This window comes from Leptopilina boulardi, unplaced genomic scaffold (genome assembly GCF_019393585.1).
Source record: "Leptopilina boulardi isolate dan_hultmark-lab unplaced genomic scaffold, ZJU_Lbou_2.1 LbouV2_51, whole genome shotgun sequence".
NCBI lineage: Eukaryota > Metazoa > Arthropoda > Insecta > Hymenoptera > Figitidae > Leptopilina > Leptopilina boulardi.
In genome coordinates this window covers 2,524,575-2,547,266 of record NW_026137996.1, presented here as the reverse complement: position 1 = coordinate 2,547,266, position 22,692 = coordinate 2,524,575, and the positions used below count along the sequence as shown (strand labels likewise).

At 23.8% G+C, this 22,692-nt stretch overlaps 1 protein-coding gene across 19 annotated transcripts in view; it reads left to right on the top strand.

Moving 5' to 3' along the window:
- LOC127289764 (glutamate-gated chloride channel) overlaps window positions 1–22,692 on the top strand; it is a 100,880-nt gene that overhangs the window by 69,582 nt on the left and 8,606 nt on the right. For 10 of the 19 annotated variants that reach the window (XM_051317926.1, XM_051317919.1, XM_051317911.1 and 7 more), the window contains 7 exons: window positions 3,261–3,325; window positions 7,063–7,283; window positions 9,315–9,397; window positions 10,605–10,745; window positions 15,411–15,500; window positions 20,400–20,552; window positions 20,822–21,036. In XM_051317926.1, coding sequence (XP_051173883.1) covers window positions 3,261–3,325; window positions 7,063–7,283; window positions 9,315–9,397; window positions 10,605–10,745; window positions 15,411–15,500; window positions 20,400–20,552; window positions 20,822–21,036 — 968 coding nt within the window. Of the gene's footprint in view, window positions 1–3,260; window positions 3,326–7,062; window positions 7,284–9,314; window positions 9,398–10,604; window positions 10,746–14,704; window positions 14,741–15,410; window positions 15,501–20,399; window positions 20,553–20,821; window positions 21,037–22,692 lie in introns of all 19 variants that reach the window. The other 9 variants (XM_051317923.1, XM_051317922.1, XM_051317920.1 and 6 more) reach the window with 2 other exon arrangements.

Here is a 22,692-nt window from a genome sequence, read left to right as displayed (position 1 = left end):
GCAGGATTATGCATCTGTGTTTCGATAGAATTACGTGGTCGTTGGCAATACACAAAACCCTTATCAAATTGCATGGCTTGTTTCGTGCTCAACGGATCAGAGGGTTAATGCCTGTAACCCACCTCTCTTCTTATATTACGTGAAAACGTCAACGTTTCACTTGTTTGACGAATATTGCCTCATATCGATTCTCTTGCTTGAGTTGTTATGTTACTATTAAACATTTCAAACATCTGTTTACTTTCATTTCTAAAATAAAATATAGTTTATTTACTTAGAGACTAAAAAAAAAAGAAAAATTCTCGAGAAATAGTTACTAAAATTCGACAAAAAAATAGTTTGACTGAAAATGATTTATTTACAAATATTTGTCTGACTATAACTCCCTTTTACTACTCAAAAACTTTTTTAAAAAAATAAGACTGAAATATATTTTTTTAATTCTAATTTTAAAACAAACTGTCTGATTGAAAATAACTTTGACTACTGATACAAATATTTTTTTCCCAAAAATTCAAAAGTGTCTGACTAAATTTTTTCTTTTACTACTGAAACTAAAGTGAACTTGTGAAATTAAAAAAAAATATATTAAAAATATAAAAATCACATGTCTGACTATATGTGTATTTTACTACTGATTTTGAAGATAAAAAAAATTGTCCGACTAAAACTGTCTTTTACTACTTATAATAAGAATAATACTTCATAATAAGAATTAAAATAACTGTTTGAAACTCACTTTTACGTTTAATATCAAAATTTTTAAACGAAATTTTTTTTTCTAATTTAATTTTTTTTGTCAATTATTAAAAATTCCCAATGACAATAAATGTATATTACATTTATAAATATAATTATTTTATGAATATCCAACTCTATTGTCGATACGGGCCTTATGAAAAATTACATTTCCGTTTTTTTTTTATTATCCTTTTCGAATTCAATTTGCTAAATGGAGTCTGAAAACGAAATATATACGTTTTGCAATCTTTCCAAATTGAAATTCAATATACATTGGATTTGTAATAAAAAAAAGAACAAACTATTTTGTATATAATTAAATTTCAATTTTCCACAAAAAAAAAGTTAATAAATAAACACGTCCCGAATTCCTGATTTTATAGAAATTGTATTTATGTAAAAAAAAAAAAATTGCAAAAAATTTTGATTTTATAAACAAATTATCTAAAGAAAGGAAAAACGTTTTTTTTTTTAATATTGTAAACAATATTTCAATATTTTTATTTAACTCTAAATTTCTTGTTTTGTAATTTTTTTTTTTTCGTTTCTTTCAATATTTTACTGGGGTTCCAATATTATTTTCCTACACACTCATTGAAAATCAATCACTTTATTGTTTCACTAACAACCTGATAATAAACGTGTTGAAAAAAAAATTATATGCAAAATGTGATATAAATTGATATTTATTTTGCAATTAGATTTTCATTACTAGAATTATTAATTTAATTTCATATTTGGAACAAAATTGAAATATTTTAATTTTGAAAATATAATTTTAATTTTGAAAATTTTTAATTATAAATTTTATTTATAAAAACAGTATTAATTTTATTAAAACTACTGTTATTGATATTGATCACTTGATGAGAATTTTCTTCTAATAATTTGATTACATAAAATAATTTCTATGATTTTATTTACTACTTTTGTAATTTAATTTTTAATTTCCAATTTTTAATATTACGATTAGTTGATAAAAAAAAATCAGAAACAAATTGTTGAATATAATAGTAACATTTTTTTTTTATAAGATAAATTTTTTTGCAGTGATAAAAGTGTTTTAGCAAATAGATGATAGATACCTAATTATATTATAAATTAAAAAGTAGAAATCTAGAATAAATTGGGACAAAATAGATCATAATTTTGTTGTCACACTTGATTAGCAAACATATTAATTAAGCATTCAAAAACAATTATTCCTATTACGTTAATGAAACCGTCATATTTGTCATTAGCCCTTCTCACTCCTTGTTATATTTGGACAGTTCTGGAATGTCTTTGTCATTTTGAAGAATGACTACGTCTATGGATAAACAATCAATCCTTTGGAATATCATATAAAACAATAAATGTTTTTTCAATCTGTTTGGTGTATTGAAAATAAATGTTGTATTATATAATTAAAATTTCAATTCCAATTAGCACCTCTTATTTACAAATTTTCAAATTAAATATATGTTATGTAAAATTTTCAATATTATAATTCCATATCCGTTTATAAATAAGACAGATATTATTTTTACTTAATTATTAATTAAATAATATATTATTAATAAATAATATTATTATTAAATAATATTTTTTTAAATAAATAAATTTTCTATTTTTTAAAAAAATTCTTTTACTATTTTTTCGCAATATATATATAAAAAAACAAAAATCCTGTGATTCTGTAAAACACGTGCTAATAAAATTTGAAACAATTTTTGAAAAAAAATAAAAAGAGGTTCTAAATGTGATGTAAATTTTTATTTTTGCTATATCCGCAACTATTGCATGTGCACAGCATGGCTAACAAAAAGCTTTTGCTGTCGTAATAAATTTAACGCCTAGAGTGCCATTAGTGTGCTGTGCATATAGAGAGAGTATATATATAAAAAATAACCTTAATCTTATTTCACATTGTTAACCGTTTCAAAGTCTTCGTTAGCACCAAAGTTTATATTGCATTCTCCCTTCGAGATACTCGATTATAAAAAATTTCAAACGTGTCATTTTCATTAGAAAAAATAGAAAAAAAAAATTCAAACCTGAAAGAAATTTTAAATATTAAAAAATTAAAAGTTTTGTTATTTATATATACATAAATTAAAAAATAGTTTTGAGTAATTTTTAATTTTTTTCCAGTCATATATTAAATTTGATTTTTGAAGTAAAAAAAAATTGTTTTTGCTTTTAATAACGATTTTTTCTTTTTTGAGTATCTCGAAGTGTGCTTATCTTTTGCTGAGTAAGAGAGAGAGAGAGAGAGAGAGAAAGAGATTCATAAGTGAAGAGAAACGTCGCTGGAAAACGAGCTACGAAATGCGTTGAAAGAGATACTTATAAACATTTTAAAAAAATCGTTCTCTCGACGCCCTTTTCATTTTATGAAACTGACTCGGAAAATGAAATTTAACCCTCTCTAGTCAGCGATTTAGATTGCAAGTTGTTTTTTTTCTGTGTTTCTTTTTTTTTTTTTTTTGTCGTTTCTAACCAACTTCAAAGATTTAGCCATTTTTGCTCTGTTACAGGAACCTTGACCGTTAACGTGAGTGTACTGCTCTTAAGTCTCGCATCACCTGACGAGTCCAGTTTGGTAATTTACATTTTAAATATATATTTTTTCAATTTTTACCAATTTTTTTTTTTTACTAATTTTTATTTCTAATTTTTTTCTAATTTTTTTTTTTCTTTGACATTTTATTTTTGTTCACATTCAAATGTTTTTTTTATGCACTTTTTTTTTTAAGTTCGTTTTTTCGCCCTGAAATATTATAATGCATTTCTTTGAGATTTTCAGTGCTTTGAAATTGTCCACTCTAATATCTCTGGGAAATCTTGTATTCAAATTTTAAACATTTTTAGAGTGTCTTAAATTATACAAGCATTGCTCCTGTAATATCATAATATTCAAATTTTCTATTCATATTTCCAAGAGTATACCAATTTCTACAATTTTAATATTTTTTTTTTTTTAGATAAAATAACAGAATTAAATTTTAGATTTTTTTTCTAAATTAGTTAAAAAAATAATTAGGTAATTATTAATTGGGATTATTATCTTTCTATATTGATAAAAAGATTTCGCCGCAGCTGCCGCCGCTGTTTCAGAAATTTTGACCTAGGAGGGGGGGAGTCCCCCCTCCTAAATTTTGAGGTTATGTTCGTTTCTAGACTCTGAATATAGCCGCAAGTCCCCTCCCCCGCCAGAAATTACTTAAATTTTGAGGTTATGTTCGTTTCAAGGCTCTGAATATAGCCGCAAGTCCCACCTCCCTCCTCTCATTTCCCCTCCTCCGCCAAAAATGACCTAAATTTTGAGGTTATGTTCGTTTTAAGTCTCTGAATATAGCCGCAAGTCCCCTCCCTTCCTCCGCCAGAAATTACTTAAATTTTGAGGTTATGTTCGTTTCAAGGCTCTGAATATAGACGCAAGTTCCCCCTCCCTCCTCTCATTTCCCCTCCTCCGCCAAAAATGACCTAAATTTTGAGGTTATGTTTGTTTTAAGACTCTGAATAAAGCAGTAAGTCCTTCCCCCTTCCCTCATCTCTCTCCGTATTTCCCGCCAAAATTGACTTGAATTTAAAGGTTATGTTCGTTTCAAGACTTTTTAATAATTTATTGGTTTTTAAGCAATTTCATTTGAAATTATTTTCAAAAATAATTTCTTAATGTCGATTTTAATTCATTTAATTATTTATTTATTATTAATTTAATTAATTTATTAATTAAAGTTTAATAATTTTAATTTTAATAACATTTATTCAGATTTCAATGAATTTGTAATAATAATTCTTTGAAATAGGTGGTTCATTTGGAAAAAAAAGATCAATGGAAAATTTAAAAAAAATGATTAAAACAGGGGGGTTGATATAATATTTTTTAAAATAATTTTTATTTATTAATAAAAGTGTAAATTAGATATAGAATTGGATAATTTTCGTTTCAATTGAAAACAATGAAAAACCAGTTCATTTGTGTGGTTCATATATTATATCTTTTTGGATGCTGTGTGGGAAATGTATAGGTGCAAATTGGAGATTACATTTAAGTTCAAAACCATGCACATTGAATCTCACTTAATGCCATGACAGATATGTCACAGCAGATAAGCAGATTTGTAAAATGTGTGGGCAATCTGGGCACGTGAGATCGAAGAGCCAGCGTATAATCCAACGATAACATGGCTTAACTAGAATAGTGAACTGGTTCGCATTTTAAACCATATTTGATACAATAAATCGAAAGAGAAGCTTCGGCAGGATCAATGGAGAAATTTCATTTTATATATATTTATTTGTCAAACTTTTTAGCAAACAATATAATTCACAAAAACAAAAGAAACATGAGAAAATTTCTTAACACATTTTTCCAAGAAATTCTATATTTCAAAAGAACCTTTTGGATAAATTGCAATTTTATTGCTATTAAATAGTGCAAAAAGAACAAAAAAAAAAATTACAAAAAATTACAAAAAAAGCAAAAACATGATTTAAAATGTTTTATCAATTTTTCATAATTTTATTTCCTTTTTTCTGTACTCTTATTTTGGTAAATAGTCTGACTAAATCGGTCTCTTACTACTCGTGTAAAAATTTAAATATTTGTCTGACTAAATACGATTTTTACTACTGATTTGTAATAATTGGATTTGTCTGACTAAACCAGCTTTTTACTACTAATGTAAAATTAAAAATATTTGTCTGACTAAATACGATTTTTACTACTGATTTGTAATAATTTTATTTGTCTGACTAAACCAGCTTTTTACTACTAATGTAAAATCATAAATATTTGTCTGACTAAATACGATTTTTACTACTGATTTGTAATAATTTGATTTGTCTGCCAAAAACAAACTTTTATTAAACTTATAATAAATTTTTCAAAAATAGAAATCTAATCTGCTGACAATTTGTAATTTCAATTTTTTTTCGTCTGACTGAAAGAGACTTTTACTACTTGTTCTAAATATAAAGCAATTTGTCTGATTGCTACATTCTTTTACTACTGAAACTAAAAATAAAACGATGCGTCTCATCAAAACTGTCTTTAACTACTTATTTTAAATATAAATATTAAATTATAATTATATAATTATATATTATAAATAAATAAATTAATTAATTAATTAATTATTTAATTAATAATAATAATAATAATAATAATAATAATAATAATAAATATATTTTACTACCGATTCTAAACTAATTTTTTTTCTTCTTAAATGTTTGTTTTGATCTTTTATGAATTTTTTTAAAAGTATCTTTTCACATACGGCTTGACAAATATGAAACTTTTAACTAAATTAATCTTGTTAAGAGTTCCTCTTGAAAATGCATGACTAGTAGAGCATATATAACGCTCATAATGCAAATATGTTTGTTTCAACTGGAAGTCAAGTACTCCATTAGGTGTAGAAATGTCTGTAGTTTATATCACATTTATGAAATTCACAATCGAGCTTTTCGACAAGTTTCAAGTTTGCGATGCTCTTATATGGAAAATATTATTGTATATACATATGTATATTATGTACCATTGTTAAACAAAAATATAATCTTCTTTTTTCGAATTATTTCCAATTATAAATTAATCGATAATAACAATTTCAATCATCATAGGTCAATAATTAGTACTAAATTTTGAAAATCTCAAACAATGGACACTGAAATTTTCATTATTTGATCAATTAAATTTTATTATTTCAATTGTAATAATTATTGGTACTCCAATATGGATTAATTCCACACTTCACTTTTTGTCCTCATAAAAATTATTCAAAATTAATAGTTTTTTCTTTTGTATTTTATGTATTTTTATATAATTTTTTTTTTTGCTTCACGATAAGTAGAATCTAATTTAAAATATTAAAAAAGGCCTTTTCTAAATAAATTGATATAGAGAAATTGGTATTCTGAATATATATTTATTCATGTATTTTTCATGTCAATTAGTACTAAATTTTGAAAATCTCAAACAATGGACACTGAAATTTTCATTATTTGATCAATTAAATTTTATTATTTCAATTGTAATAATTATTGGTAAATTTCTTCAATATGGATTAATTCCACATTTCACGTTTTGTCATCATAAAAATTATTCAAAATTAATAGTCTTTTTTTGGATTTTGTATTTTTATATCCTAATCTTTTTTGCTTGACGATAAGTAGAATTTAATTAAAAATATTTAAAAAGGCCTTTTCTAAATAAATTGATATAGAGAAATTGGTATTCTGAATATATATTTATTCAGGTATTTTTCATGAAATACGTAAATATATATATATATATATGCAAATAATTTGTTTGTTTATTTTTTTTTTTAGAAATACGAGGTGGAGTTTCTTTTGCAGCAGCAGTGGTACGATCCACGATTGCGTTACAGTAACAGATCACGTTACGAATTTCTGAACGCAATCCACCATCACAACGATATCTGGCTCCCAGACACGTACTTCATCATGCACGGAGATTTCAAGGATCCCCTTATACCGGTCCACTTTGCCCTGCGAATCTATCGCAATGGCACTGTCAACTATCTAATGCGGTATTCATATGATGATTTCGTTATACATTCTTTTTCATTCTTATTTGGAATGAGAAAAAAAAAAAAATTATATTCTAACGTCTATTGCATATTTTATGATATAATTTAAATATTTATAGAGAAAATAAAGTAAAATACTGCTTCACACTGATAGTAAAAAATATTTTTAATTATTTTACTATTGATGAGAAAAATTGCAAAAAAAAAAAAAAATGTCTGAATGAAATTTGCTTCTACCACTGATATTACAAATTACTTGTCTGACTTAAACTTTCTTTTACTACTGATACAATATTTTACTCAATTAGAACATTAACTACTCTACTTGTCTGACTAATACAGGTTTTTACTACTAATATTAAATTTAAAAAAATTTTGATTAAAAAATTAGAATAATTTGAATTTTTTGTCTGACTGAAACGAACTTTTACTACTGATACAATATTTTACTCAATTAGAAGATTAACGACTCGACTTGTCTGACTAATACAGGTTTTTACTACTAATATTAAATTCAAAAAATTTTTGATTAAAAAATTAGAATACTTTGAAATTTTTTGTCTGACTGAAACGAACTTTTACTACTAGTTCTAAATATAAAGCGATATGTCTGGCTAGAATTTTTTTTCACTACTAATTTTAAAAATTATTTGTCTTACTTAAATCCTCTTTTACTACTTCAACAATATTTCATCAAAATTTGATAGTGTCTGACTAAATAAGCCCGTTTACTACTAACAGTAAATTAAAAATAATATTTCTGACAGAATAAAATTAGTATTTTTCATAAAATATATTTGTGCGAATTTTCGAAGAGTGATAGAGGCTTTTACTACTGACTTTAAATATAAAACAATACATCTGACTAAAACTGTCTTTTAATAATATGAAAATTACCTGTCTGACTAAAAATGCGTTTTACTACTGATAGAAAAAAAAAATAATAAAAAGGTCTGACTTTAAATGACTTGTACTACTGATTACAAATAATTGAAAATGCCACTGTAAAAACTAGCCGTCTTAAAAGTACAAAAAACGTCTTATTTTAAGACACATTTGGTGTCTTAGACGCGAAAAACGTCTTAAAACAAGAGGTTTTTTGCACTTTTAAGACGGACAGTTTTTACAGTGGTCTGACTGAAAATTTCTCCTACTACTGAGACTAATAATAAAAATTTTTGTTCGACAATTTTTTATACAAATAACTCTCTAAATCTGAATTAGTAAAAATGTTTACTAATTTAAATTAGTGACTCACTTTTTGCTTCTGAATTAGTAAAATTTTACTAATTATTAGTAACTTTTACTAACAATTAGTAAAATTTAACTAATTCAGAAGCAAAAAGTGAGTCACTAAATGAAATTCGATGCTCTTAAAAAAATTTAACTAATTCAGAAGCAAAAAGTGAGTCACTAATTCAAATTAGTAAACATTTTTACTAATTCAGATTTAGAGAGAATAAAAATATTATTTTAAATAAATTTATATATTTTGTACAAATAATCGAAAAATATTATTTTAAAAAGATATATATTGTAATTTGAATAATATTTGAGTAGACATAAAAAAAGAAGAGGGAAAAATATGAACCAAAAAAAAAAATAAATATGTCATTGACATCAGGACAGATAAGGATCTTTATTACGTTTTCCAGAGTATATAGATAGGGTCAGTTTTGGTCAGCCAACAACTGGAAATAGCACATTCACAGTTAACTTGAGCGAGTTAAATCAATATCCGCCACTAGCTTTACAAAAAAACCACATTGGTTTTACATGCCAAATATATTTCACTTCATGCTTATATGAATATGAAATTATTTTTACATTATCAATTGTCAAATTTCAACCTACTATATTTAAAAAACACATTTTTTTTCTTCTATTAATCAAAAAGTGTGAATTAAATTTTTTTTTTTTCAAGAAAAATTAGGATCGAAAAAAAATATATTTTCTTTCTAAGAAAGAAATGGATCTTAGTTTGAAAAAAAAGAAAACATTATACTTTAATGATAAATTATATGTTTTTAGGCGCCATCTAATCCTCTCCTGTCAGGGTAGACTTAACATTTTCCCATTCGATGACCCATTGTGTTCATTCGCTATCGAGAGCAGTAAGTATTTTTTGTCGAAAAAATCTTTTTTCATTCTCTATTATTTTTTTCTTTTTTTCTTGGTAATTCCCTTTTTTTTCTTTATATTTCTTATTTGTTCAATCTTTGCTTTGTTACTGAATTCTGTTTTTTTTTAAATTCCTGTTTTTAAATTCTTGTTTTTAAAAATGTTTGAAAATGTATAAAAAATAATCACTAAAAGAAAAAAAGAATTTTTTTCGTTATAGCCTTTTTTTTGCTTAGAACTATTTGAGAAAAATTGACGTAGAACACTGTACATTGGAGATGCACCAGATAAAACACCACCTTAGTACTTTGTAAGAATATTTTAAAAAAGAGCCTTTTGTTCTTTCTTTCCTTGCTCTTGTCAAGAATTACATGAAATTTTTCACTAAATACCTGGGAAGCCAGGGAAAACTCTATTCATTAAAAAATCAAATGAAATTTTTTACAAAGAATTTTCCTTTGAGATATATATATATATATATATATATATATAATATATTTATAATTTATATTAAAGATTTTCTCTGTTCTAATTATAAGAAAAAGAAAAGGTTACATTTTTAGCCGTAAGTGTAATTTCCAAAAAAATCAAAGCAAAAATTTTCTTACTGATTTTTTAAAATGTCTTTTACTACTGATTCTAAAAATAGAACGATTTGTCTGACTATAATTAACTTTTACTACTTACACATAAAGCTTTAAGGATATTTAAAAATGTCTGACTAAACATGTTCTTTGCTACTGATATTGAATTAAAATGATTTGTCTGACTGTAATTGACTTTTACTACTGATAAATCACATAATGTGTTTTGTCTGACAAAAATTGGTTTCTACTACTGATTTTATACTTTGAGTTTTTTTTGTCTGTCTATAATTAAAATTTTACTGTTTACTTAATTGAAACATTTTTTCTCACCAAAATTGTTTTTTGACTACTGAAATTTACATCTTATTCTGAATAATTATTCTAAATACTACCAATTATTAAGTCTGATTTAAATTCTCTTTTACTACTGACAGAAAAAAAAATGAAAGAATAAAAAATTATTTTACTATTACTACTAATTTTGTGTTAGTTCAAAATAATGAACAAATTTTTTTTTCTAAATCATAAAAATAAAATAAAAAATAAATGTAAAAATAGAAAAAATAAATAAAAAAATAATTTACTTTCTAATAATAAGACATTTTTCTTTTAGTATCCTATGAGCAAACGGCTATTACATACGTTTGGAAGAACGACGAGGGCACGTTACGGAAAAGCCCCAGTCTAACGACACTGAATGCATACCTTATTCAAAATCAGACAATCACATGTCCCATCAAAGCCAGTTGGAGAGGTAAGCTGAAAATTAAACCTCAAAAAAAAAATTTATATATTCTCTTTATTTCAAATACACTCACTTGCACTTGCAATTGACTTGAAAATTTTGCTTCAAAAAAATTTTTTTTTTTTTTTTTGCCAATTTACACTATTTAAAGCAAGTGATATATTTTTCAAAATAGTTTTCAAAATTTTCTCAATTGATTAAAAAAAAAAAATAAATTTTTTTGGTCATACTTTTAATATTTTTTTTTTGTACTTTTATTAGAGAAAACTAGACATATGTGACTAATCTATTTTTATACAATACATATATATTCTTAGTTTAGATATATATATAAAAAATTGTTTGATAAAGTTCAATAACCCCTGGTTTGACCCATTGTGGAGTTCTGATTATATATTTTTTTTTTTGTATTGATCTCTAATAGATTATTATTTATTACTTCTGACATGAAATATCTCGACTGCTCCTATATATTATGAATTGATGGAAATCGATATTTATATATTGAGAAATTTACATTGAAAAAAAAGAGGGACTAATTTGCATTCACCGAATTACTTCTCATATTTTTATAATATTAATTTTTTATTTTTCTCCACTCGTTTATTTATTATTAAATTTCTACATTTTTCTTAGCAAAAAAAAAGGGTAATTTATTATTTTAATTTTTCTAATTTTTTTTTTGGAGAAAATAATTTTCAAATAATAATATAAATTTTTTATATCGCAAATAAGATGAAAAGAGATTCTTAAATATAATATATATATATATTTAGAAAAAAAAGTGTTTTATACTCTCTAAATCTGAATTAGTAAAAATGTTTACTAATTTAAATTAGTTTTTTGCTTTTGAATTAGTAAAATTTTACTAATTATTAGTAACTTTTACTAAAAATTAGTAAAAATTTAACTAATTCTCAAGCAAAAAACTAATTTAAATTAGTAAACATTTTTACTAATTCAGATTTAGAGAGTTATTGTCGAGATAATGACTTGAATTTCGTTGTGAAAAAATAATTTTTTGTCAAGGTAAGTTTGCATCCTGTTTGTTTTTGTTTTTGGGTAAAGGATGAAATTGTTGTTTCTTCCCTTTTTTTCTATGACCTTTTTTTTTTTTTTGTTTTTTGTGCGTGGCTTTTTTTTTGCTCTCGCTGGTGAAGCGAAATAATCTTTTTTATCCCAAGTAATTCCTTATATACCTCACATTTAATGCACCTTATATTCACAAGATTACAAGTAAAACTGAAACTTAATTTTCCAAGTTACGCCTCTGGAGAAGGGAAACTTTTCATTTTTTGATTCAACAAAGATGCAAACTACATTTTCTCTTATATATTATGCATGTTTCATGTTTTCCCCAAGAGAAAATGAGATTTGTATAAAAAAAAAAGAAATGTAATTATAGAGGTTTTTTTTATCCAAAAAATTTTCTGCTAATTTCATTAAAGATTTACAATATCCTGCTGGAAATTTAAGTTTCAGAAAAAATTGTTTTTTTTGATAATGAAAGTACATATTAATAGAAAATTTTAAACAATAAGAATAGGATTCAATAGATAATATTTTTTAATTTATGATTGAAAAATTGTTATTAATATATTTTTACTATATATTTTTTTTATTATTAATTCTATATTTTAATTATAAAATTTAATTATATATATTTTTATTATATATTATTTTACTTGATTTATTATTACTTTCATTACCAAGTGACATATACTGCATGGTACAACACGCACACGAACCCAACAATTTTTCTACACGGTCGAGAGTAATCTAGTTTATTATTAGCCTTTTATTAAAAAAAAAAAAAAATATTTATTAAAAAAAAAATTGTTATTAAAAAATTTATTTATTTATATAAAAAATCATTTTTTTTTAATTTAATAAATTGATATACTAAAATTTAATTATAATTTTTTTTTCTCCTTTTTCAAGGTTTTAATTACAATAACAATATATAATTTCCAAATGCAATTTATTAAACATTATAATTATAATTAAATAACTTTATTTTTTATTGAGAATATTTAAAAATTAGTTGATAATTGAAAAAAAAATGATCGTATTGAAGAATTGTTAAAAAAAAAAATACACGAATTTGCAAGAAAGCATTTAAATGTCGCATTATATTGGCAAGAAAAAAAGTGCATGTCAAGGCAAGGTCTTTTTTATGAACGTAGAATGGTTTGCAATATTAGTTCCTTAGACATTGGCAACCTTGGTCCCTGTCTCGCTTCTGAATTTGTCCGCTGTGGTTCGCTTCAAGGTCGAATCATATGGGTTCAATTTCAGAGTCAATTTTTTTTTTTCTTTTTTTTTTCATCAATTCAACAAAATTGATACGATAGATATACAATTTTCAAAAAAAAAAAAAAATTAAAAATAGTAAATTTTTAATATTTTAGTTGAAAAATAATTTAATTATTAATAAGGACATAATTTTATAAAGTATTTTGTTAAAAAGAAAACAGAAATATTAAAAAAAATTAATGAATTGCAAATGTGCAATTTGTACAGTCAACGGATTAAAATTTGAATAACGATGCAATTATTCAGACAAGTCAATAGCAAACAAAATTGTTTACATCTCGTTAGCGGTTGTAATTGATCTTTGCAGTTAAAACGTGCCCGTCAGTTTTTGTTATATAATACAGATTACCATTGTTATTACATATTCTCTTTAATATGTCAAAAAAAAAATAATAATATTCAGAGAATTAAAACTTTTTTTTATATAATATATTATAAATAATTACAATCGAATTACAATAATAATTTAGAAACACTAAAGAAATTAAATTTGATAACACTTTTTTTAGCACTATAAATTTTAATATATATATATATATATATACTAAACTGCATATCTGATAAAGGAAGTTTATGATTTATTCATTATGTTAAAAGTAGAATAGGTACTTGCCGCACGCTTTTAGATAAAAATTCCAAAAATAAAAAGATCAAAAATTACCACCCCACGATATTATGCAATTTATTCATGAGTTTTAGCTTCCTGAGGAAAGATAAATATATATACATGTGTACATTTCCTGGCTAAATTAATCACAATTGTTTGTAAAATAATATTATAGAAAAAAAAATCTTCACATTTTTTTATATCGATTTATCTATAATGTTTTGCACGTGTGACTATATATATATATGAATTCATTGCACGGCTTTTGAAAGGAAAAAAAAAAATTTAGAAATCGTTTTTTTTTATTTCAAAATAGAAAAATAATATTCAAGTCCATGTGAGTTTAATTATTTAATATTATAGTGGAAATACGGTTTTCGCATGTTACAATTTTTTTTTTTTAATTTTTCAAGAAGCAACCACGGCGGAGTGTTTGCGTGCATAATTTTTGAAATAATCGGCGATCGGTAATCATCAAATTATTAAAAAAAAACCAAAAATACTTAATTTTATTACTAAAAAAAAAATGTGCTTTGAAAAAAAGTTTTAATTAATTAATATAAAAGTTTATTAGAATTATTACTAAAATTTAATTCTAAATTTTATTACTTTATATGCAATATAAAAAAAAATTAAAATATAAATTTTTTAAAATTTGACGTCATATAATTTTGTAAACATTTATCACATATACAATATTCAAAATGCAATACACAGTATTACTCTATTCTTTACACAATTTAATTTGTACGACAAATTATGTTTCTATTTACTTTTTCCATTTCTAATATATACATATTACATATTATTCTTTATATCATTTTTTTAACCCAATATCTTTAATGGAACAAGTGTTAACTATAAAATATCTCTAGTGATAAAAATATTTTATTTATTAAAATCTAATCCATTGGAGAATGTCGCGTTAAACTGTAATTTTTTTTTTGTTTAAAACACGGAATTGTTCACATTTTTTCACCAATTTTTGTTTTTTTTTTTTAAATTTTGACTTATAATCTATTTTTTCTTATGTTTAATTTTTCAGTCTCTTCTGAAGAGGATCCTTTTTCAATATATTACGGTAATATTAATTTTTTTTCTATTGAATCAAGAAAAAAAAATGTCACTTTTTTTCATTTTAAAATGATTTTTAAAATAATGTATTGGTATTTAATTATTATAGTCAAATCAGAAAGAATTATTTATTTAAAAAAAAAAAAAAAAACTGTCAATAATTATAATTTGCTTGATTTATCCTTCATATCCTTTTCCTACGATTAGAGTAGCAGTAAATACTGTAGATAAGCATTGACTTTAGAAATATTGTATTATTTTACTATTTTTCTCAAAAAAAAAAGAGAGAGAAAAAAAAACAATTACCGATCGCTGACGTGAGAAATAAAACAACGCAAGATGAGTGAATTAATAAACAAATAATAATAACCATAGTGAAAACGGAAAGAAGTGAGAAACATAAGCAGATGAAATAGATAAAATATTAAAATAGTGTGCACACAAAAAGTAGAAATATTAGAAAAAAAAGAACTCTTGAAGTTTTTTTTTTTAATTTAGTTTTGTGAAAATGAGAATTTAAAGGATTTACCACATTTTTGTGAGAGGAGAAATTAGTAGGGGGAAAAAAAAATGAAAATTAAACGATAATGGATAAAGAAAGATAGAAAACACAAAAAAAAAAAAAACAAAACAAAAAAAGCGGAAGCCGGAAGCAGATCGAGGCTGTTCTGTTGCAGACAGACAGCTGATGGCTGATTACGAGGACGAGTTCGATGATTTTGGGGACACTAGGTGCTCACTGTGCCAGCGCAGATTTGAAGAACAAGGTAAACGCATCAAGGCACTCCTACAAGTGTTTTAAAAGTTTGATCGAGAACCAACCAAGGACCCAAAGAGAGACAGGACCAAGTTAACCAAATCGTGAGATCAGCCACGACCCCTTTTTTGTTTTAGTTTTTTTTTTTTTTTTTTTTTTTTTTGTAATAATTTATATTTTTTGTCGATTAAAAATTTAAAAAAAATTCTATTCGTTATAAGTATAGTATTTTTCTGCTTTCAAATTAAGGAAACATTTTTTCCATCACTAACAAGAAAAATATTAAATATTATTATTATAAAAAAAAAATGTCAGAAACGAAATATAACTCTTAGATTTTTTTTTATTTATATAAATATCAGAAGTCGATTTTTCTTTACTAGTGATAATAAATAAAATTGATTAAAAGCATTTGTCTGAACAGTCTTTTACTACTGAAAATTATTGTCTGACTATAATTGTCTTTCATTACTGATTTTGAATATACAGTCTGACTATATTATAATTTTACTACTGACATTACAGTTATGTCTGACTAGAAATGTCTTTTACTACTGATACAATATATTGAAAAAAATTCAATTAATTAAAACTGTCTGACTACTGCAATCTTTTATCACTGATTGCAAATATAAAATCGTCTGACTATAATTGTCCTTTACTACTAATTTTTTTTATCTATTTTGTCTGACTTTAACGGCCTTTCTCTACTTTTGAAAAATTTTAGAAAAAATCGTACTAAAAATATTTCTATATAATAAATGTAAAATTTGTCCGACTAATACTATTTTTTACTACTGATGAAATATTTTAGACACACGGGAAACAAGAGACTACTTTATTTATTAAAACGTATAAATGTATTATACTCTCTAAATCTGAATTAGTAAAAATGTTTATTAATTTGAATTAGTGACTCATTTTTTTCTTCTGAATTAGTAAAATTTTACTAATTATTAGTAACTTTTACTAACAATTAGTAAAATTTAACTAATTCTAAAGCAAAAAACTAATTTAAATTAGTAAACATTTTTACTAATTCAGATTTAGAGAGTAGAAATAATATTAATTATAGTAATAAAAAAATTACTAATCTGGTATATATATGAGGCATTCTTTGTCAACTTAAGCCCCCTTCTGCCTAAAAATAGTTTAAATATGGAAAATCAGGCATAGGCTTATTACTTCAATAAAAACAAATACTTTTCGATGTCGTGTGGCGTTTGTGAAAATTCAAAATGGCGGATCAAATATGGCGACTAACTTTTATAAAATTAGTTAAATTCACTTGGAAATTGCTACTCGGGGGTTTTTGGGGTCGCTGATTGCGAATCCGATGATAGTTTTCAAATTCAAAATGGCGGATCCAATATGGCGACTAAATTTTATGAAATTAATTAAATTCACTTGAAAATTGCTACTCGGAGGTTTTTGGGATCGCTGATTACGAATCCGATGATAGTTTTCAAATTTAAAATGGCGAATCCAATATGGCGTCAAAATGCCATAAAATTAATTAAATTCACTTGAAAATTGACACTCGGGGGTTTTTGGGGTTGCTGATTACGAATCTGATGTTAATCTAGAAGTAATAGACATTTTTGCTTGAGAAACCATTTGCTATCAATTCAGTCGCCATATTGGACCCGCCATTTTGAATTTTTGAAAACTATTTTTGGGCAGAAGGGGGCTTCAGTTGACAAATAATGCCTCATATATATATTTTTTTTTATATTAAGAGTTGTAATAATTTCTATAAATATATTTTTTATTTAAATTTTAACATAGTAAGATTAAAAAAAAATTTTATTAATGAACCGTTTCCTTAATTTGATCTAGCAAATAAAAAAAGCTTGCTTTATAATCTGCTTGAAAATTGAAAAACCATAACTAACCATTATTAAAAAAAAAAAAAAAAATCTACTCTTTAGAATTATTCAATTTTGGCTGAAACTATATATTATTAATTTCATTCATTACATGCAGAAAAACTTCTTTCAATACAAAAATAGTTTTATTTTTCATTTTTGGGGAAAAAAAAAATTCCTCTTTGATATCATATTTATAGAAAATTAGATAAAATATTTAGATTCTCATATACATATTTCCCTTTTGAAAGATGATAATCTTGTTCAATATTATAGTTAAAAAATAAAATCTGTCTATACCTCGAGTTTATATATATATCTATATATATATATATTTTATATCCTCGTAGATCTAGTTTCAAAGAAGCTTGCTCAGTAGCAAAAGATGGGAATTTTTTTTTTTTCTTTTTCTAAATAACTGTGTGATGTATCTGAATTTTTTTTTTTGCAATATTATAGGATATATAATCAAGTGCGCTTTCCATCGTAATAATATTTTCTCCAATGTGTTTGCGAAAAAAATACACATATTATAATAAACGAAGCATGAATGCACTTTTATATTAATGTTTGTAGAGAATATTTTCCCGTCCTCGTTATATAAATATATATATTTGTGCGTGTATTTGTGTTTTTGTCAAAGTAAAGTCTATTGATGTTCGTGAAAAAATAAATCATAGATGAAATTTTGTTTTCTTTTTCTTTTGAGAAATTAAATATTAGAATAAATTAATTAGAAATCATTGAGCGATAAATAGGAAAATTAAAATATTAACAGCATCGACAAAAAAAAATTATTATTTTTATAATAATATTAATATTATAATTATTTATTGACTATTATTATTATTATTTTATTACCTTGACTATTATCAAATAAACATTTTTTTGACCCAAATATTTTTCAATGAGGGTTTATTCGAATTTAGGTACAAAAGAAATTCTTTTCATCTTATTAGAATATTTTTTTTTTTTTATATAGTTTAGAATCGTTGACTTATAAAGACGAAATAAAATTATTTTTAGAAACACTTTTGTTGTACAAAAACAAGAGATATTTTTTTTTTAAACATAAATGAGGGCGTTAATTATAAAAAAAAATGTGTAAAATTTTTCTCGAAAAAAATTCCTATTTTCTTTTTATAGTTTTTTTTTTTGTATTTACTTTTTTTTTATTTTAATCGATAGTTTTTTTGTATTTTAATCGAATTTCGAGGCTTGGAGGGAAAGAAGACTTTTTTCTAGACAGATATTAGAATATTTTGTGAGGTACATTTGCTTTTCTCTATCTATTCAGTATTTTGAAAAGTAAACTCAAGCACAGATAACGTGATATTAGGTACATATATACATGAATTTTTTTTTATCTATAAAAAAGTTTTTTTTTTTTCTTTTAAAAAATATATATGTACATCATACATGAAATTCTAATCTGGGTCAGCGTACTATTTTAGAGTTCTCTCAAACTAGAATTTTTAAATTAAACAGTAATATTTTTTTTCAACACTTATTAAGAAACATTTTTTTTTTTTCATAAAATAATAAAAATTAAATACAATATATAATAAAAAAAATAAATATAAATCATTTCGTGTGTATTAGAATTTTTTTTTTTTTGACATTTATCATGTTTGTGCGGCTTATTTTCCAAATGCTTTGCATATTATATCAATAGCTTCGCTTAAAAACCTGACTTAATTATTTATTTATAACTCAATTTTCATAAATTGGTATCTCAATTTCTCTCTATATCTATATATAGAATTATTATTAGTAATTTGTATGGAAATTCGCTTAGTAATGATTAATGTAGTTCCTACTGCCTCTCAAAACCAATCAGTGATATAATCTGTGTTTGGTCAGACAGGTAAGGATAGAAATTCATTATAAATATTATATTATAAATTCGGAATTTCTATAAATATATACATTTATAATTTACAATTTTAAAAATATACAAATAAAATCGGAAATCACAATTGAAACTTGACAAAAATTCAAATATGAAATAAAGAATCAAAATTATCAAATCTATGAAAAAAAAATATATAGAGAAAAAATTCTAAAAAAAAAAATACCAAAAAATAAAAATAAATTCTAAAATTATAAACAGTCTTTTGAAACCTAAATATGAAAATTTAATTAGACAAAAAATTTGATGCGTTATAAATTTATCATTTTTTTTTTTAAATGTCTTTTCAATGAATATTTTTAATTTTTAAAATTAATGTTTAAATAAATCTTCATTCGTGCATTTAATGGTTACTTTATTAAAAGGCCTCTCAAAACAGAATTATTATATATGTACCAGATTTTTGGAGGATATGGAGGCTGGTTTTTTTTTTTTTTTTAATTTTGTTAAATACCACACATCGTTATATGCCCCGGGGGAAATTAAATGTGGCGCCTTGACCCGAAATTTTAGTATATATATATATGAACTAGGGCGATTTAATAAAGATTCACGTGAAAAACTCACATTTTTCCTAGTGAAAAATTCTTTTATTTTTAAAAACTAAACTTTCTTTTCTTTAATTTACAATCATTTATTTTCATTCATAATTTTTCTACTTTTTTCCTAATTTCATGAAAAAAAAAAAAATTTAATGATTATTATATAATTAATTTTTCTCACAAGAATATTATTTCAGAAAAAAAAAATTCAAATCATTTCCAAAAAATTGACTAAAAACAAAATTAATTTCAGTAATTTGGTGATTTTGTAAAGGTTCTTTCTGCAAGTGACTAATACTGATTATGTTTCTAACTTTTAATAAATTAGCCAGTAGTTAATTGTAAAAATTAATCGATATACTGCTTGAAATGAAAAAAAAAATCAATTCAAAAATAGATTTCTCATAAATGTGAATAAAAAAAAAATGTCTTGGGGAATTTTTGTGAAAAAAATTTTTTTTTTTGTTTTAAAGATGCAAATAAATTTTCAAGACATTTTTTTCTTTCATAAATCATAATGCCCTGCTTAATTTTAAAGATTTTTAAAAAATGAAGATAGAAGTAAATTTAAATTTTGAATCTCATAGGTAACTATAGCTGCCTGAAGGTGGACCTGATGTTCACAAGAGATAGAGCCTTCTATTTCACGACCGTCTTCATCCCTGGGATTATCCTGGTGACGAGCTCCTTTATCACGTTTTGGCTTGAGTGGAACGCCGTACCAGCTCGAGTCATGATTGGTAAATTAATTATAATTTTAATATTTACATTCAATTGCAAAAAAAAAATAATTGTTTTTAATTTTTTTTTTACACATTCATTACATTTTTTTAAAACATATTTTTCATGTACTGAAAAATAATTATTATAGAAAATTTAAAAAAAAATATATATAATAATAATAATAATAATATTATTATTATTATATATTATATATTATAAAATATAAAAAATATTATAGTTTTGATTGAATTTTTATTTATTTGAGAAAAAAAAAAATTAATTTCAGGTGTCACGACGATGCTCAATTTCTTCACGACGTCGAACGGCTTCCGGTCGACACTTCCTGTCGTTTCGAATCTGACTGCAATGAATGTATGGGACGGCGTTTGTATGTGTTTCATCTATGCAAGTCTATTAGAATTTGTTTGCGTCAATTACGTAGGTCGCAAAAGGCCGTTGCACAACGTCGTCTACCGCCCAGGCGAAAATCCCGTGACCCAGGTATTTTGCTATTTACAATTTTCATCTCTCTCTCTCTCTCTCTCTCTCTCTCTCTTTCTCTTTATTTCCCCTATATAATTCATTCATCAAATTCATTAAAAATCATTTTTTAAATTCACAAATTTGCATTTATTTTTCCTATACAAAAATTAATATAATTTAATTGTGTTTTTGTATTAACAATTTTTTTTTATAACTCTATTTCGAGTCCTCCAAATTTTGTTTTTACAATAAATTTTTTTTTCTTATCATTTTGAAAATAATTATCCATTTATGTTTAGTTATTTCATAATAATTGAATGAAATTTTTTTCTTTATTTAGTAATTTATGTTAATTATTACAGTAACTAATTTATTATTGAATTGGTTTTGTTAAATAGGAATTTATTTTTTTAAAAAAACTGATTGAAAGTCGCACTATTTTGTCTGACTAAAAGTGTACTTTACTACTGATATTAAATTTAGTTTTTTATTTTTAGATACAATATATTAAACGATTTGTCTGACTAAAACTGTTTTTTTTTGCAAATAATACAACTGTCTGACTAAAACTGTCTTTTACTACTGTTAGACAATGTTTTAAACAATTTGCCTGACTAAAACTATCTTTTACTACTGATGCAATATTTTACAAAAATTAAAAAGTGTTCGACATAAAATGACCTTTACTGCTAAATTAAAAATTTAATGACTTGTCCGACTATAGATAGTTTCTACTACTGATTCTTGTAAGACCAGCTGTCTGACGATAACTGTCTTTTACTACTGATAGTGAAATTTAAACTATTGGTCTGACTAATACTCTCTTTTACTACTAATACAGTATTTTGCAACAAAAAAAAATTGTCTGATTGAAACAAACTGTTACTACTGATTCAAAAAATAAATTCATGTGTCTGACTAAAACTGTCTTATACTACTAATAAAATATTTAAACAAATTTTGCAATGTCTGACTAAACCTGTCTATTTCTACTGATAGTAAAATAAAAACGTCACGTCTGACTAAAAATTTCTCTAACTTCTGAGACAATATTTCAAAAAAAAAAATTCGTATGTGTCTGACTGAAACTGACTTTAACTACTTTTTACTAAACATTAAATATTTTGTTAACTGTCTTTTTAGATTTTATAAATTTTATTTTTATAAATTTATTTTTATAAATTTATTCTTATAAATTTGATTTTATAAATTTATTCTTATAAATTTGATTTTATAAATTTATTTTCATAAATTATAACTTAAATTATGTTATCGAGAAAGACGAAAGAGAATTTACAATAATGGTAACAAATAAAAATATAATAAATGGTAAAATAAATATTTACTATAAATAATTTTTCCATATTAAACAATCATAAGGAACAAAAATCTTTTGTTTTAATATTTTAAATATTATTTATTATTTTATCCTCTATTCAAACTAATCGTTCTGTGATATTTATATAAAGAGACGAAAATTTTAAAGATTGAAATTTTTTAAAAAAGCAAAACCTCATCCAGTCACATCACTCAATTAATTAACACACTAAAACCTTTATTGTACAAGTGTACTCGATAAAAATATTTTAAATATGTTCATACCATAGTAAGAGACAAACAATAATTTTTCAAAAAAAAATGTTTTTTTTATTTGTTTTTTTCTTAAATTTTTTT